General features: G+C 50.0%; 2 protein-coding genes across 8 annotated transcripts; both read left to right on the top strand.

Moving 5' to 3' along the window:
- Positions 1-1,751: 1,751 nt before the first annotated feature.
- CLK2 (CDC like kinase 2) lies at positions 1,752-11,147 on the top strand. 7 transcript variants are annotated; one of them, XM_027095430.1, is made up of 13 exons: positions 1,752-2,075; positions 3,687-3,856; positions 4,593-4,821; positions 5,514-5,598; positions 5,952-6,018; positions 6,194-6,310; positions 7,119-7,285; positions 8,505-8,599; positions 9,242-9,371; positions 9,476-9,558; positions 9,716-9,795; positions 9,983-10,073; positions 10,609-11,147. In XM_027095430.1, exons 2-13 carry the CDS (start codon positions 3,687-3,689, stop codon positions 10,792-10,794), a joined length of 1,500 nt encoding a protein of 499 aa, XP_026951231.1. In that variant the 5' UTR covers positions 1,752-2,075; the 3' UTR covers positions 10,795-11,147. The 7 variants fall into 7 exon arrangements, with proteins under 7 accessions (XP_026951231.1, XP_026951230.1, XP_026951232.1 ...); XM_027095429.1 differs by having other exon boundaries at positions 5,511-5,598; XM_027095431.1 differs by having other exon boundaries at positions 4,596-4,821; positions 10,609-11,141.
- Positions 11,148-11,270: 123 nt separating this feature from the next.
- SCAMP3 (secretory carrier membrane protein 3) lies at positions 11,271-16,052 on the top strand. The gene is made up of 9 exons (XM_027095433.1): positions 11,271-11,882; positions 12,214-12,291; positions 12,947-13,069; positions 13,156-13,276; positions 13,723-13,851; positions 14,297-14,456; positions 14,566-14,667; positions 15,191-15,308; positions 15,587-16,052. The coding sequence occupies exons 1-9, from the start codon at positions 11,817-11,819 to the stop codon at positions 15,731-15,733; spliced, it is 1,044 nt and encodes a 347-aa protein (XP_026951234.1). The 5' UTR covers positions 11,271-11,816; the 3' UTR covers positions 15,734-16,052.
- The last annotated feature ends 47 nt before the right edge of the window (positions 16,053-16,099 follow it).

Raw genomic sequence — 16,099 nt, 5'->3', positions numbered from 1 at the left:
CTCAGAATTTTTACACCTAGATTATTTCAGACGCCTCTAAACGGGTCTCTGAACTCTCTCAGGCCAATTATTTTTCCACAGTCTGTCAGAGTTACCTTCCTAAATCCAAATGTAGCTATATCACTTGCTTAATGTCCTTCAAACTTCCCCATCTTCTATAGGATTACAGTTAAATTCCTTAGAATGACATACAAGGCCCTGCAAAATTTGGACCTAGTTTCAACAACCTTTATTGTGATAGTCCCTCTGTTGAAAGCCAGGAGTCCAATTCTGTTTAAATGTTTTGTTCTGCTTTGTCTCCAGACCTTTGCAAATATATTCTCTGCCTGCTATCCTTCTCCTCCAATTCACTTTCCAACAGTTGGTTCAGATGTCTTCTCCTCTAGGAAACCTAAATAGAAACAAATTTATAACTCTACTTTCCCAAGCTAGGGTCTAGTCTACAGCTTTCTTAGTGACCAGGGCACCGCTGTTTATAACAGCTCGTGTCACACAGCTGCCAATATTTGTTTACAGGTCTTTCTCTTCCATTAGACCATCGGTCCCCAACCTTTATGGCACCAGGAACTGGTTTCTTAAAAGACAATTTTTCCACGGATGGGGGGTGGGGTGGGGGATGGTTCAGGTGGTAATGCGAGCGATGGGGGGATGGTTTAGGCAGTAGAGCGACGGGGAGCGATGGGGAGTGGCAGATGAAGCTTTGCTTGCTCCCCGCCTGCCGCTCACCTCCTGCCGTGTGGCCTGGTTTCTAACAGGCCACTGACAGGACAGGTCCATGGCCCCGAGGGTTGGGGACCCCTGCGTTAGACTGTGAAGCTGTGAAGAACAAAAGCCTTACGCCTGCCACAATGCTGGACACATAGTGAACACTTAGTAAATGCTTGTTGAATGAATAAGGGAAGTGTTCATGGAAGAGCAAGTGAACTACACTGCCCTCTTCACCCCTTAATTATTCTTCCTCTACTATTTTAGGAACTTCCTAAACCATTTCTGGCCAACTGATGTAAGCTCCATCTGATTATCCACCATCCTGGCTTCCCTCAGATATTTTACTTGAATATAGTTATCCTCAGGTTATTTTTTTCATTTCCCTTATTATTTCTCAATTCCTTTTGTAGCGTCTCTAACTCTGCCCAGTTTGCCTCAAGGTCTCCTTCACTTTCCTCTTTTTTTTAATTCAGTAAATTTACACTTCTCATATATCATGTGTAAGTACGTAACATAAAGTTCTCAAAAAATTTCCCTTTCTTTGGCACCTGATTCTCCACCCCTCCATTTCTCAAACCTTTCCTCCAAGGCCATACCCCGATCCCCCACCCACCCCGAAACGTGCGTAGCTTTTGCTCAGGAGGAAAGGTGGGAGCCATTCTTTGCCGTGGTTAGGTTGCCGAACTGTTTTAAGAAATGAACTTTCACAGGCTATGCTTGAGAATCACACCTCACCACCAAGTCTCAAAAGGTTTGCGGAGCGGCGACATTCCGTAAACAACAACCCCTTCTTTTCAACCTCCAAACCTAACAAAACAAACCACAGAAGTCTCATTGAATAGGTAAAAGATCGAGGAAGGATACGGAAGGACACGAGGGGCTGAGGGGGGGCGCGGGCCTGGTAATCCCCGACAACTCTCTCCCCGCCCCCACGAACTTCCGCCCTAGCACCTCCTCCGCTCTCACGGGCTGACTGCCGCGAGCTACGCGAGGACGCGCTGGCGTGCGCGGTCCTGGGGGCGGAGCCCAGGGGTAGCTGGGAAGCGACGCAGGACGTGCGTGCGTGCGTACGTGCTCGCTCGCGGTGGCGGCGGCGGATCGGAGAGGCCAGAGCCGGAGACCGAGCTGGGATCGGGCCCCGGGCGGGGGCGGTGCGAGCGGCGCCAAGCGGATCCTGGGGGCGGGGACGGAGCCGGGGCGGGCGGGACTGGAGCGGAGGCCGGGAACTAGGCGGGAGGTCCCAGGGTCTCGGGTTAGGGGGGTGGAGCCGCACTTCGTCGCCGCGGGGGTGCCGGGACTCCGGCCTCAGTGCCGCCGCCATCACGGACTTCCTGTGGGACAAGCGCACGGGCCTCGCCGCCAGAACGGTGAGCGCGCGGGCTGGCGGGCCGCGGGGCCGCGCGGAAAGATGGCGACCGCAGGGCGGGCGGGAAGAAGATTGGATTGGGGGCAAGGGGTCTGGGCGAAATTAGGAGAGGGGGAGGGCTGAGAACTGGAAAGTGGCAGAGGTGAGGAGTAGGAAGATGAGATGGAAGGTCGACCTGCCCTAGATGTATTCTGGAAGACAGGTGGGGAAGTTGGGAGGGATCAAAGTAGGAGAAGGAGTGATGAAGTACGGATAGGAGTGGTTCCAGAGATGAGAAAGAGCAGAATATCAAAGTTGGACCAAAGCCGGAGAGGGGAAAGACACCACCGTGTCACTTGGAGGATATGGAAAGAGTTTTAACCTAGGAGTTATTTCTGGATTTTCTGAGTGAGAAAGAGAAAAAAAAGATGCACAAGTTGAGAAAGGTTGCAGGCTGGAGATCCTTGGGGGAATGTGGAGAAGGACAGCCAGTGAGGGACTTTGGTGGCAGTATGTATATGGTGAGATGACATTTGTGGGGCTGTGCTAAGCAAGATTGGATTACCTGGGAGAGTCTTGTGCTTGCATCTTCTTGGTTTCCTACAAGCCCTGTTAGGCCAGGAATGAATCAAATGCCACCCTCCTCAATTTGAGAAGTAGCTCAGAATAGGAGCCAGATATTGGAGTCATGCCTTTTCCACACCTAATCCTACCCCACCTAACAAGACTTCTGTCCCCGGGCCTATTTAATTGCTTTCTGCCCTCCTCTTCTCATCTTCCTGGATTGTGACAGTGATGACCCTCTGATTCTTTCCTTGAAGGAAAAAAAAGGATTTGTGCACCATGCCATTCCAATTCCAATAACCAGAAGGTGGCCAGCTTTTAGCCAACTGGTGCTGATATTAATTAAAAACCAGTTATTCTGTACTTAGTAAGCACAAAAGGGGAGGGGCTGGATGGGAAGCTGACTGCAGCTTGGAGCCACATGTATTTAAAACCACTCAAGGGGGATTTGGCCAGTGATGTGAGAAATGATTAAGATAGTTCAAGGGGCCAGACCCAGATCCCTGTAACTTGCTTATATTTGGTTTATACAACTATATGTAGAAACCTGGGAAACTGGATTCCTGCCTTCAGGACATGGATGGCCTATTTGGGGAGATAAGATACACTTTTAATGATTGTAAAACATTTGTGATAATAGTCTGTAGTACAGCATTATTTTGTTGAGTTATGAGGAACTTAGCATGGCACAGATCTATCCTAGATACCAGCCAATGATGAACTGTTGCAGTCTTTTTCAGTTACACATTCTCAACTGTAATGAGCTGTGGCCCAGACCTGAATGTCTTCATGAAGGCATGTTTGAGGAAAATCAGAATAGAACAATGAGCTGAGTGGGGCGGAAGAGTCCTAAAGTTTTTAGCTAGAGTTAGTAGGTGAATATATATACTCCATTAAGGAGGAATTGTAAGCACAGAGGAAGACTGAGGAAGTTGTGAATGGTTAAAAAAAAAAAGTAGAAATTGAAGAGCAGAAAGCAGCTTAGCATCTCAGGAGCAGCCAGTCCTTGGAGGGGACTTCTGAAAACTCAGAGCTCGCCCCACTATTGCTACTTTTCCTTCCCTTCCAGATGCCTCATCCTCGAAGGTACCACTCTTCAGAGAGAGGCAGCCGGGGGAGTTACCACGAACACTATCGGAGCCGAAAGCATAAGAGACGAAGAAGCCGCTCCTGGTCAAGCAGCAGTGACCGGACACGGCGGCGCCGACGAGAAGACAGCTACCATGTCCGTTCCCGGAGGTGAGCCTTCAGGAAGAGAAACTCACACTTGGCCCACTCACTTACTCGTTTTTTCAACAAAGATTTATTGGTTTCAAGCTAAGTAGCTGTTGGAAGGTGATGCTCAAAACGGATAACAAAATAACCTATTTACACTGTGGTGTTAAGAGTCTTATCACAGAGGAAGTATATAGTAAGGGGCTGAGGAAGCATCCAACAGGTTTGGTCGGCAGGATGTGTAGTTCAAGGAAATGTGACATCTAAGCTTGTCTGAAAGACGAGAGAAGTGTCCCAGACAAAGGAAAAGCAAGTGCAAAGGACTAGGGGCTAGAGATAACTAATGAGCTAATAGACAAGACAAAGTTAGGTCTCCATGGTTTTAATAACTTAGCAGCATGTTCAGTGGGAGGGATGGGTTAGGGATAGTTTGGAGCAAAGCTGGATATCAGTCAGGAATAGCTCAAAAAAGAAATGGTTCTTTATTCCATTACATCACTGGAGGGGAAGAGGAGGCCCTCAGAGGGAGTTGTTCTGCCGGTGTTTTCAGAGGTTTTGGTGATTTGCAGGTGTGGGCATCCTCCTCTGTGCTTAGTTACTTCACTGCCCTGGGCCTCGGTCCTCACAGAGAGACTTGAGTGTGTGAGAGCAACTTTTCTAGCGATACTCCTTGTCCTCGGTGAGGGAGGACCTTGTTACATGGTATGACAAGGAATGTGGCCTGAACAGATGCACTTAATGGGTGTTTGTTGTCCAACAGCAGCTATGATGATCGTTCATCCGACCGGAGGGCGTATGACCGGCGATACTGTGGCAGCTACAGGCGCAACGACTACAGCCGGGATCGGGGAGAAGCCTACTATGACACAGACTACCGGCATTCCTACGAATATCATCGGGAGAACAGCAGTTACCGCAGCCAGCGCAGCAGCCGTAGGAAGCACAGACGGCGGAGGCGGCGCAGCCGGACATTCAGCCGCTCATCTTCGGTGAGTGTCAGCCCAGGCCCTTCCTCTCCCCACTCTTCTTCAGCCCTCTGGGACCCTGGTAAGTGAGAAGTATCCTTGTTCTCATCTGAGCATTTGGGGCATGAACACTAAGGTGGGCACTGAGTCTGTCTACTCTCTTGGAAGCTCTCCGACTCTTGGAGGGCCCTGGAATCTGCTTTGGAGATTGATGGGCACAGAGCATTTGTGAACCCCAGTGCCCTCCCTGGCATGCTGGGCTTATTGTGTTGGGAGCAGCTCCTCCACCCCACAAGGCCTCCACTTTCTAATGGGGACCTTGCTTGTGAACTGCCTTTCTCCCCCATGGACTCCATGGCCCCGTCAGCAGGTGGGCTTGGGTGGGGGCAAGGGGAGACCTGTGTCCGCCTGGAAGGGCATCGTGTAGAGCATGGGGTTGTGGGTGACATTGGCAACGACACCACTTCTCTGCTCTGCCCGTGCCTCTCCCCGTTCCCATTATGGGTTTGGGGACTTGGGATTATGCGCCGCTCTCTCTTCTCACCCCGATCCGCCTTACTGCATCTGACGTGTTCCCTTCCACTGTCCCCCATCATCGTCTGTCCCCCCTGGCTGGGCGCCTGTGACCGGTGACCCCTCCACCACCCACCCCGCCTCCCTCCGGCCCCCGCTCCGACACCTGGCTTGCTCCGACCCCCCCCGCCCCCCGACAGCAGCACAGCAGCCGGAGAGCCAAGAGTGTAGAGGACGACGCTGAGGGCCACCTCATCTACCACGTCGGGGACTGGCTACAAGAGCGATGTACAAGCCAAATCGTAACAATCCTATAGCCTGTAATGGTCCCATAGCCATCCTAACGTCCCAAGCCAACCCAAGTCACAGCCTCTTTTGCCTTTTCTCAGTGGTGTTGTTTATCTGGGTGGTTTGAGTTGCTGTTGAGAATTGACCTCTGCTGTCCACTCCCAGCTCTCATGGCCCCTGGGTTAAAGGTGGTGGGAATCATGCAGGGGTTTTCTTCCCCTGTGACCATCTGTATCTGTTCCCCCTTCCTTCATCTCCTCACCCCAGGTTGCTGTACCCTTTTTTCTTCGAACTCAGCTCATTCCCCACCTTCTCTCCCTCCCTCTCCCCGACCCTGCTCTTTTTCATTTCAGATGAAATTGTAAGCACCTTGGGAGAGGGGACCTTCGGCCGAGTTGTACAATGTGTTGACCATCGCAGGTAACTGTCAGCTCCCCTCTGTACTCCACACCTGGTAGCCATAAAGAGATAGCGAGGGTTATCTGGGGCTTTTTTGCTAATGAACCATAGGTAGGATATCTTAATCCCCAGGCAGCCCTGTTCAGTCTGAGATGTTCTTGAGATTCCAGCAAAAGCCTCTCCTGCCATCCTATAGGGGTGGAGCTCGAGTTGCCCTGAAGATCATTAAAAATGTGGAAAAGTACAAGGAAGCAGCTCGACTTGAAATCAATGTGCTGGAGAAAATCAATGAGAAGGACCCTGACAACAAGAAGTAAGTGAGTGAAGGAGTATGTGGGGAGTCTGAGAGGCTCCACCCCTACACAGGAAAACCTTCCCGACCTGGACTAGACAGGCAGGGGAGTTGTAGACCTTCTCATCCATCCATCTTTTGTTCATCATCTTAGAGTAGTAGAACATTAGGGCAGGAAGGGAGGGTCTGTGACATTCTCTAATCCTTTCCCGTTGTTTTCAGGGCAGTTAGATTGCTCTGAAGTTTGGCTCCGACCCAAGATGGCCTCAGTAGGGATATGCCCTGGAAGTGGCCCTGAGACTGAGAACATTTTCATCAAAAAATTAGTTGTGCTTTTAATACCTAGAACTATGCTAATGAAGCCACAGACATTTATGTGTAATTTTTCTGATCACACACATTCCATAATCCAAATGTAGAATAAGAGTATTAAGCAAAGACATAAGTAGGTATAAACATGGGCCCAATGATGGCTGATGGTGAGTGAATTTCAGGAGCGGGAGTTGGGGTCAGAATGCAGAAGTGGCAGTTTGACAATTTACGGTCCACACTGAAGCCTGGCGCTTGGCAGCTCCTCAGCAAGTAGAACTTTTTTTAACTATTTAAAACGTTGCAGGAAAATGGTTTGAAGTTTCGCAGGTAGTACTTCTCTCCTTGGGTCTGCAAGAAAGGCCATTGCGTAGCTGAACTGAATTTTCTTGGTGGTAATAGCTGGCATGTTTTTATACAAGTATGTGGAATCAACAGCTATGCAGTCCCTCTTTGTTGGAGGGGTGGTGGGCAGATGGGAGCTCATCAGACATCCCCCTTCCCCCATCTCTCTTCCCAGCCTCTGTGTCCAGATGTTTGACTGGTTTGACTACCATGGCCACATGTGTATCTCCTTTGAGCTTCTGGGCCTTAGCACCTTCGATTTCCTCAAAGACAACAACTACCTGCCCTACCCCATCCACCAAGTGCGCCACATGGCCTTCCAGCTGTGCCAGGCCGTCAAGTGTGAGTGGGGCGGGCCGAGGTGGACTCTGGGGCAGCCCCTCCCTCCATTGGACCTCTTCTGTCTCAGTTGTGCACTGCTGAAGCCCCTAAACAGTCAACTCAATTATCTGCAGTTCTTTTATTCACTATCATGTTGACATCTTTCTCTTCTGACTTAACTCCTTCACTGATGTCCTTACCATCACTGATTACTCTTACTCCACATTCAACCTAGCAGGAGCTGGAAGAGAAAGTGTTTGAAGTCAAAGCACCTAATTACCTCTTTTTTCCTTTATTCCCCTTCCTTGGGAAAGTTGAAGTCAGGCAGCAAGCTCAAAGAGACAAAAAGATTCCTTGAGGTAGAGGTTTACATTTGTCTGAGCTGAGAATGCTCTCTGTTCCCAGCAAACCAGGCGGGAGCAGGGAGTAGTGCACCCAAGGGGCCAGGTAGGGACTAGTACATACTTCCTCTTGAGTCTTCATAACAGTACAGTTTCACAGAGTTGAATTCACAGGAGTCAGATAGACACATGTTAAAGTCAGTGCAAAAATGCAACCCATAGGGACTTCCGTGGCAGTCCAGTGGTTAAGACTCCATTCTTCCACTGCAGGGGGTGCGGGTTCGATCCCTGGTTGGGGAACTAAGATCCCGCATGTCACTTGGTGTGGCAAAAAAAAAAAAAAAACCAACCCGTAGCAAGCCATCTTTATACATTGGTTGAGAAGTACATGTATATCTGATGTTAATAAGTGTAGGGCTTCTGATGTGGTTGGACCTAGAAACTGTCATACAGAGTGAAGTAAGTCAGAAGGAGAAAAACAAATATTGTATATTAATGCATATATGTGGAATCTAGAAAATGGTACAGGTGAACCAGTTTGCAGGGCAGAAATGGAGACACAGATATAGAGAACAAACGTATGGACACCAAGGGGGGAAAGTGGCAGGGGTGGTGGTGAGATGAATTGGGAGATTAGGATTGACATATATACACTAATGTGTATAAAACAGATAACTAATAAGAACCTGCTGTATAAAAAATAAATAAAATTCAAAAATTAAATAAGTACAGGGCTTCTTAGACTAGGCATTTCATTTGGATGTAGAGCAGAAAGCAGCTTAGTGCTTCTGGACCTGCCTTCTCACCAGCTTTGAGCTAGGTGACCAAGCCTGGGGTCAGCTGGTACCAGTTAGCTCTGGCCACCTGGACCAACCCTGACCTGGCCTTCTCCCCTGCAGTCCTCCATGATAACAAGCTGACACATACGGACCTCAAGCCTGAAAATATTCTGTTTGTGAATTCAGACTACGAACTCACCTACAACCTAGAGAAGGTAAGATGGACAGGGTCCACCCCTTGGCGAGTGGGCACAGGTGGCCATGCCACTTTGCCTTTCTCTTAGCCCTTTCTGTCCTCCCTTTTACTTCTTTCTCCCACATTTTCTGCTCTGGCTCTGACTGAGTAAAACTGTAGTACCAGAATAGATGGAAGGGGAGAGATACAAGACTTAAATTGGAAGAGAATTTGGAAAAAGAACCTCAGTTAACTTCCCAGTAGAGTGAAAATGCTTTCAAGGTTCTTGGTTTGGGCTTCCTTTTCTTTCTGTAAGGAAAGCTCATCTCCACTGACTAACTGGAGATCATGGAGATCTCAGCTAAGGAAGCTATTCCTCACTTTGCTACCTGCTGTATATTTTGAGAAATAACTGTACACTAGTCACTTGGGTATACTCTTCAGATGCATAGAGATTTGCATGCTATTCCAGTTATTCCTAAATCTTCTTCCTCCCCCACTCCTAAAGTAGTCTGCTGGCTGTGGGGGCGGCTGTAAAGCAGAAGGCATGTGTGGGAGCAGGCAGGAGGTCAAAGTTGTTTTTTTAAGGCTCAGAAGTACTTTAGAGAATAGTGGTAGAAGCTCGGTCTGTTCATTCTCAGTCTCGGTGCAGAGGTTCACGTTCTTCCTGCTTTGCTCCTAGAAGCGAGATGAGCGCAGTGTGAAGAGCACAGCTGTGCGGGTGGTAGACTTTGGCAGTGCCACCTTTGACCATGAACACCATAGTACCATTGTCTCCACCCGCCATTACCGAGCACCGGAGGTCATTCTCGGTAAGGGGGGAAGGACAAGGTTGTCCAAGTATGTGAGGGGGTGTGGTGGTGAGGATAGGGCCCCCTGAGCCTCATAGTACCTTTTCCTTCCCATTCCTACCCAGAGTTGGGCTGGTCTCAGCCTTGTGATGTGTGGAGTATAGGCTGCATCATCTTCGAATACTATGTTGGCTTCACCCTCTTCCAAGTAAGTGGTGGGGTGTTTTATATGACCACTAGGTATTCTACCTAATTTCCTTGTCTGCTGAGGAGCTGCCTGCTCACTCCACATTGCTTATCTTCTTGGCGGCTAGACCTCAGCATCGCCTCTCGGTCCCATGCTCAGTTCTGTCTTTGTTTCCCAGACCCATGACAACAGAGAACATCTAGCCATGATGGAAAGGATCTTGGGTCCTATCCCTTCCAGGATGATCCGAAAGACAAGGTGAACCTCGAGTGGGAGGGACTTAACCCTTTTCCTTTTCTCTCCACAAAATTGGTCTCTATCACATCATTTTCTTTTTTCTTTGACACCTGCCCTCCCCTCAGCTACTCTTGAGATGAGGGAATAAGGGAATCATCCCACAACAAGAGGAACCTCCTGATTCCTCAACTTCCCCCTTCCCCTCTAGGAAGCAGAAATATTTTTATCGGGGTCGCCTGGATTGGGATGAGAACACATCAGCTGGGCGCTACGTTCGAGAAAACTGCAAACCACTTCGGGTGAGCCGGGCTGGGAATAAATTGTGCCCACCACCCAGAGGTCACTTCCTTCTTAAGGTGTTTTGCCCCTGGAATGCATTTCACAAGCAGAGGGTTAGGAAAGAAGGGGAGGAAAACTGAAAGAAGACATCTTATGTTGATAGAAGAGAGATAAGAGGGAGTGGTTTTATGGAGGGAATGAGGTTAGACAGCCATGTTTTTCTTGAGCCAACCAGAGATGAAAGCAATGTCCTGGATTCTTTAGGTCAGGCAAAAAAGAATAAACTACCTTTGAAGAGGTTACATTTTATTGACGAGCTAAAGAAGATTCATGAAGTTGACAAGGATATACAAGTAGAACTTTCAAAGAGTATGAAGGAATAATTGTGCTAGTGGGAAGGTAGGGTGAGCTGTGACATCAGAAATGGTCACGGTGTGGTCATTCATAATGGTAGCAAGCAGAGCTGTGGTCCTTCAGGATTGAAATCTAGGGCCTTGAAGAACGCAGGGTTTGTAAGGCATCGTGCTTCACCTTTTTCCTGCCCTCCACCACCAGCGGTATCTGACCTCAGAGGCAGAGGAACACCACCAGCTCTTCGATCTGATTGAAAGCATGCTAGAGTATGAACCTGCTAAGCGGCTGACCTTGGGCGAAGCCCTTCAACACCCTTTCTTCGCCCGCCTTCGGGCTGAGCCACCTAACGCCAAGTTGTGGGACTCCAGTCGGGATATCAGTCGGTGACGATCAGGCCCTGGGCCCCTCTGCCACTCTAACAGCAGTGGGTGTCCAGTCCAGGACACTGGTGCTTTTTTATACAAGAGAACAGAGCCGGAGCCCACTTCTTCCTACTGGCTCCCTATGTACCTGTGAATATGTGAAATAGTGTAAATATGAAAGAACTTGGACCTATCACTTCAACCCCTGCCTTGTACATAATGCTATTCCATCTCACACTCTTCCCACCCTCACTTGCCCCTTCACAGATGAGTTGGATGGGGGCAGAATGAGGTAACCAGATGGCATCTATCCCATGTTTTATAAGGAATTTTGTACAGTCTTTGTGAAATAAAATGACGTGCTTCATCTGACCCCCATCCCTGGAATTTGAGGTTTGGGGCTGCTGGGGTGGAGGGATGAGAAGATTGGCAACGAAGGGAGCCCCATCTTATCCTCTAAAGTTAACTGTAGTCAGGTTACCAGTTTACCTGTCCAGTTTGTCTCGGGAGGAGAATGATGGGTGGGTAACATTTCTTGACGGTGAGAAGGGTTATCTGGAATGATACGGTTTGGGAAGGAGGTTCGATTACTGTAGCTCTTAGGCTGGGCCCCAGGATAGAGCCAGAAATACAGATAAAAAAATTTGCTCAACTGGGTTCCTGGGAGACTACCACCACCGGTCGGAAGACCCCGGTCGTATGTCTCTGGAAGACTAGGAGGGACCGGGATTCTGACGCGAGGCCTGCTGGGAGGTGTAGTTCGTTAATAGAGGGAAGTCACGTGGGGAAGGGGCGGTACTTGGCGACCGAGACTTAGTTAGAGGTGTCACGTGGAGCACTTCCTTCTTTGCCTTTGACCGAGACGCAGGCGCAGCCCTCCTGCTGCTGCGGGGATCCTTGTGACCCTTCCGGTGTGTAAAGCCAATCCGTGCACAGAGAAGCGGGGCGGACCGAGAGGAGCGGAGGGAGCTCTGAGAGCCACTGCCGCCGCCACTGCCGCGGCAGGGGCGTGGAGGGCAGGGGGCGGCCCAAGCCGAAGTTGCAAACATGGCTCAAAGCAGAGACGGTGGAAACCCCTTCGCCGAGCCCGGCGAGCTTGACAACCCCTTTCAGGTGACTTGCGCCGGCCTCTTTGGGGCAGCTGGGGTGATTTCTCGAGTCTAGAGGGTCGGGCTAACTTGTATTCCCGTTCGTGACATTTGATCCGAGGAAGGGCCGCCACGTGGGAGTGACTACTCCAAACCAGTGAGCATCCTGGGGGGGCGGGCCCTGCCCCTTAAGGAGCTGGTACTAGCAGTGTGGCGTGAAGGATTGGGGGCAAATATGGGGACAACAGCGTGGCCCCCAAGCTGCAGTCCTTGGAGCCACAGCAATTGAGAAGAGGCCCCTGTGAGTTACCCCAGAGGTACCAGGTGGCAGCTGAGCCCCAGATCTTTGCCCACAGGACCCAGCTGTGATCCAGCACCGACCCAGCACGCACCATGCCACGCTTGACGTCTACAACCCTTTTGAAACCCGGGAGGTGAGATTCCGGGAGCACGGCTGGGCGAGGAAGGGTAGGGTATGCTAACAGGCCCACTTTGTTGGGGTATAGGGGACGTTTTTGCACGCAAAGGAAGAAACACCGTGATCTTAGCTCCCTGAGAGAGGCCAGTCTGCCATGGGATGCCTAATCCTTCTAAAGACACTAAGGCCAAGGATCCATCGGTTTGAGCTCTAAATGTCAGTCTTGGGAGGACCTAGAGTCTGGCAGGGCCTGATGAAGACCCTGTCTGGGGAGCCTTTTTTGAAGAAGAAAAGGGATGGGGCCGGTTGGAGTTGCGGAGAAAACACACTATGTTTAGGTATACAGTTAGAAAACAAGGGTTGAAGAAGACTAGACCTGTTTGTCTCACTGCAGTAGAAAAAGGTAAGAGTTTTTAAAAGTGTAAGGAGGTTGATACGGTAGATTAGTGCTTTGAGTCCTGGGTAAGGAACTCGATGTGAGGGGTTATGAGGGCTGCTGCAGGTTGTAAAAGAGTTCTCTGATACAAACACAAGAACTAGCTTTCTAACAACAGGGGGAGGGGCTGCCACCTTAGGTAATGAGTTCTAGGTCTAAAGGTATTCAAGTAGACTCTAGATTCCTGTGTTATGAAGGACTAGATAATCCCTAAGGTTTTTTCCAAACTCAACAGCCACCACCAAGCTATGAGCCTCCTGCCCCTGTTCCGATAGCTCCACCCTCAGCTCCCCCTTTGCAGTCTTCAAGAAAGCTCAGCCCCACAGAACCCAAGAACTATGGCTCCTACAGCACCCAGGTAAAGGGGGTGTATGGGTAGGGGTTGAGGAAAGGGGCCAGCCCTGGGGTTCAGGACTCACATTGCCCTCTGCTCATACTGGTCAGGCTTCAGCTGCAGCAGCCACAGCTGAGCTGCTAAAGAAGCAGGAGGAGCTCAACCGGAAGGCAGAGGAGTTGGACCGGAGGGAGCGAGAACTCCAGCATGCTGCCCTCGGGGGCACAGCTAGTAAGTGGATCCTTGATAGGGTTGGGGAGGGCATCTGACAGGTTCGAAGTCTCAAAAAAGGACCTCAGAGCATGGGCACTGGAGCCAGACTGCTGAGTTTGAATTTGGGTGCTATGTCTTATTAAGGGTGAGCTCTTAGGCAAGTTATTTAATCTTGAGTGCCTCAGTTTCCTCACTTGTAAAATGAGAATAATGTTTGTACCTGTTTGACAGGATTTTTATGAGGGTTAAACAAAGTCATCTATACAAAATACTGGGCACAGTTCTTAGAAGTTGTAAGTCATAATAAACACTTAGTATTAATATAACTTTTGCTACTTGCCCTTGTTTCTTTGAACCCTCAAATTGGAAACAGAAGAGAGGACCCGGAGGTGAAAGGAAGGGGGAGTGATTTGTTGGTTTCTGTCTCACTTGTGAGATCCTCCTGCTCTTTTTGTGCCTTACAGCTCGACAGAACAATTGGCCCCCTCTACCTTCTTTTTGCCCAGTTCAGCCCTGCTTTTTCCAGGATATCTCCATGGAGATCCCCCAAGAATTTCAGAAGACAGTATCCACCATGTACTACCTCTGGATGTGTGAGTAGTGAGAAGCCTTTTTGAAGGAAAAGTACGGGTAGTAACTTGTACATCTTTCTTTTCCTGGAGCCCACTCACCCAGAACTAGACACTTCACCTATCCTCAGCATTTGAGTTTAAGGCTCATTTCTCCAGGAATCTTCCTGGATTACTCCTTTTATAGTATTTAGAACTTATTCTCCAGCCTTCTAGCAAATGTATGTTCTTGCCCTCTCCCCCTTCCCCCTGTCCTTATGCATAAATGTATTCTGAATCCTTTAAATGTCTTTGCCAAGGGGATCACACATGATTGAGATTTGCTAGTTCGGTCTCCCCTGCTGAGGATCCTGTGAAGGCAGAAGCCGCCTTCCTCTCCTTAGTCTGCCACATTTGGTGAGGGCTGTGGGGTGGCCTTCTAGGGAAAGGAGCTTTCACTGACCCATCATCCTGTTCCTCTAACCCTTAGGCAGCACTCTGGCTCTTCTCCTGAATTTTCTTGCCTGCCTGGCCAGCTTCTGTGTGGAGACCAGCAATGGCTCAGGCTTTGGGCTCTCTATCCTCTGGATCCTCCTTTTCACCCCCTGCTCCTTCATCTGTTGGTACCGCCCCATGTATAAGGCTTTCCGGTAAGAAGGGGGAGTGGGGATGGTGGAAAGGGAGGGGACTTGGATGGGTCCCATTCTGCTTCTCCAACCCTAATTCTTTGCCTACACTTCCCTTTCTTTCTCTTTGCAGGAGTGACAGTTCATTCAATTTCTTCGTTTTCTTCTTCATTTTCTTCGTCCAGGATGTTCTGTTTGTCCTCCAGGCTATTGGCATCCCAGGTTGGGGGTTCAGGTCTGTGAGGCTGCCATCTACGTTCACCCCTTCCTCCCACTCCTGTAGACCAAGTCAGCCTTGGGTACTGGCATAGGAGTTGTTCAGAAAAAGGAAATGGTTTTTATCCTTGGGAGGTGCTAATTTAACCAGAGAGACAAGATGTCCTCCATGATAGAGAGCCCAGACACAACTCTCAACAGACATAGATTAAGGGAAAGATGGCTGTGGTCAATCTGAAGAGGCTTCCTGGAGGAGACATGTGTAACCATGGTTGGAGAAGAGGAAGAATCCTCAACAGAAAGGTCTGTTTGGAGTGAGGATGTCTGGAAGATCTTGGAGAGCTGGGAGCTGATCGTTCAGAAGCTGGGATTAAACTGTGAAGAGAGTAGGTGTAGTTTGGGATTGCAGTGCATGGCAAGCTGCCAGACTGACAGGAAAACGGCCTCTGGTGGGAAGACATAACCAGCAGAGAAGCTGGGGGGACAGAGACCCAGCTGTGAGCAGCCCCTCTTCACTTCCACATACTTTCCCCTCCTTACAGTGGCTGGATCTCTGCTCTGGTGGTGCTGAAGGCCAACACAGCTGTAGCTGTGCTCATGCTGCTGGTTGCCCTGTTCTTCACTGGCATTGCCGTGCTGGGAATTGTGATGCTAAAGCGGGTGAGGGGCTGTAGATGGGGCCAGGAGAGTGAGATCATGTGTCCCTAGGGGCATGGGTGGAACATTCAGGAGCAACTGAGGAGGGCCAGGCTGATGAATGGGTTCTCAGCTAATGGACCTGGGAGGCGGGTGTTGTGGGCTATGTGTGGGTGTGGGTTGGTAGGGAGCCACGAGGGAAAAGCTAGAGCTGCAGGCTGGTGAGTGGTGGTGATGGCGTTAGATTGGAGTGGGGTAACACTGGCCAGAACGTGCTGTAAAGTCTGTGCCTCTACTTGCAGATCCACTCCTTGTACCGCCGCACAGGTGCCAGCTTTCAGAAAGCCCAGCAAGAATTTGCAGCTGGTGTCTTCTCCAACCCTGCGGTGCGAACCGCAGCCGCCAATGCAGCCGCTGGGGCTGCCGAAAATGCCTTCCGGGCACCGTGACCCCTAACTGGGATGCCCTGGCCCTGCCACTTAGGGGAGGTGACCTAGCCCCCATCCCTGAGGTCTCTGGGACTTGATGAGACGTCACTACCTGATGTCTTCACTATAGTGCCCCCAGTCCCACAGCCATGACTGCTGAACCTGACTTAAGGGTGTGGGGAGCCCAGTGTGACCCAGTCACTGCTTCCCTCCCACTCCCCTTCCCCCAATCAGGCCACACTGCTGCCACCTCTACACACCCCAACCCAGATTCCTTCTGCTGTGCCAAGGCTGTTGCTTCGGTTATTTAAATAAAAAGAAAGTGGAACTGGAACACAAATCATGCCGTTTCCGGAATTTTAATGGGAGCTAGGCCTTATGGAAGAG

The sequence above is a fragment of the Aethalodelphis obliquidens genome, unplaced genomic scaffold (assembly GCF_003676395.1).
Source record: "Aethalodelphis obliquidens isolate GAN/ISIS:26980383/991018 unplaced genomic scaffold, ASM367639v1 scaffold90, whole genome shotgun sequence".
Classification (NCBI taxonomy): domain Eukaryota; kingdom Metazoa; phylum Chordata; class Mammalia; order Artiodactyla; family Delphinidae; genus Aethalodelphis; species Aethalodelphis obliquidens.
This window is presented reverse-complemented; position numbering and strand designations above follow the sequence as displayed.

Coding starts and splice junctions, on each gene's coding strand:
- CLK2 (XM_027095425.1), top strand. CDS start 3,687: ATGCCTCATCCTCGAAGGTACCACTCTTCAGAGAGAGGCAGCCGGGGG. Junction 6,311..7,118: donor AAGGACCCTGACAACAAGAA/GTAAGTGAGTGA, acceptor CTCTCTTCCCAG/CCTCTGTGTCCAGATGTTTG. Junction 7,286..8,504: donor GCTGTGCCAGGCCGTCAAGT/GTGAGTGGGGCG, acceptor TCTCCCCTGCAG/TCCTCCATGATAACAAGCTG.
- SCAMP3 (XM_027095433.1), top strand. CDS start 11,817: ATGGCTCAAAGCAGAGACGGTGGAAACCCCTTCGCCGAGCCCGGCGAG. Junction 13,070..13,155: donor ATGGCTCCTACAGCACCCAG/GTAAAGGGGGTG, acceptor CATACTGGTCAG/GCTTCAGCTGCAGCAGCCAC. Junction 13,277..13,722: donor TGCCCTCGGGGGCACAGCTA/GTAAGTGGATCC, acceptor TGTGCCTTACAG/CTCGACAGAACAATTGGCCC.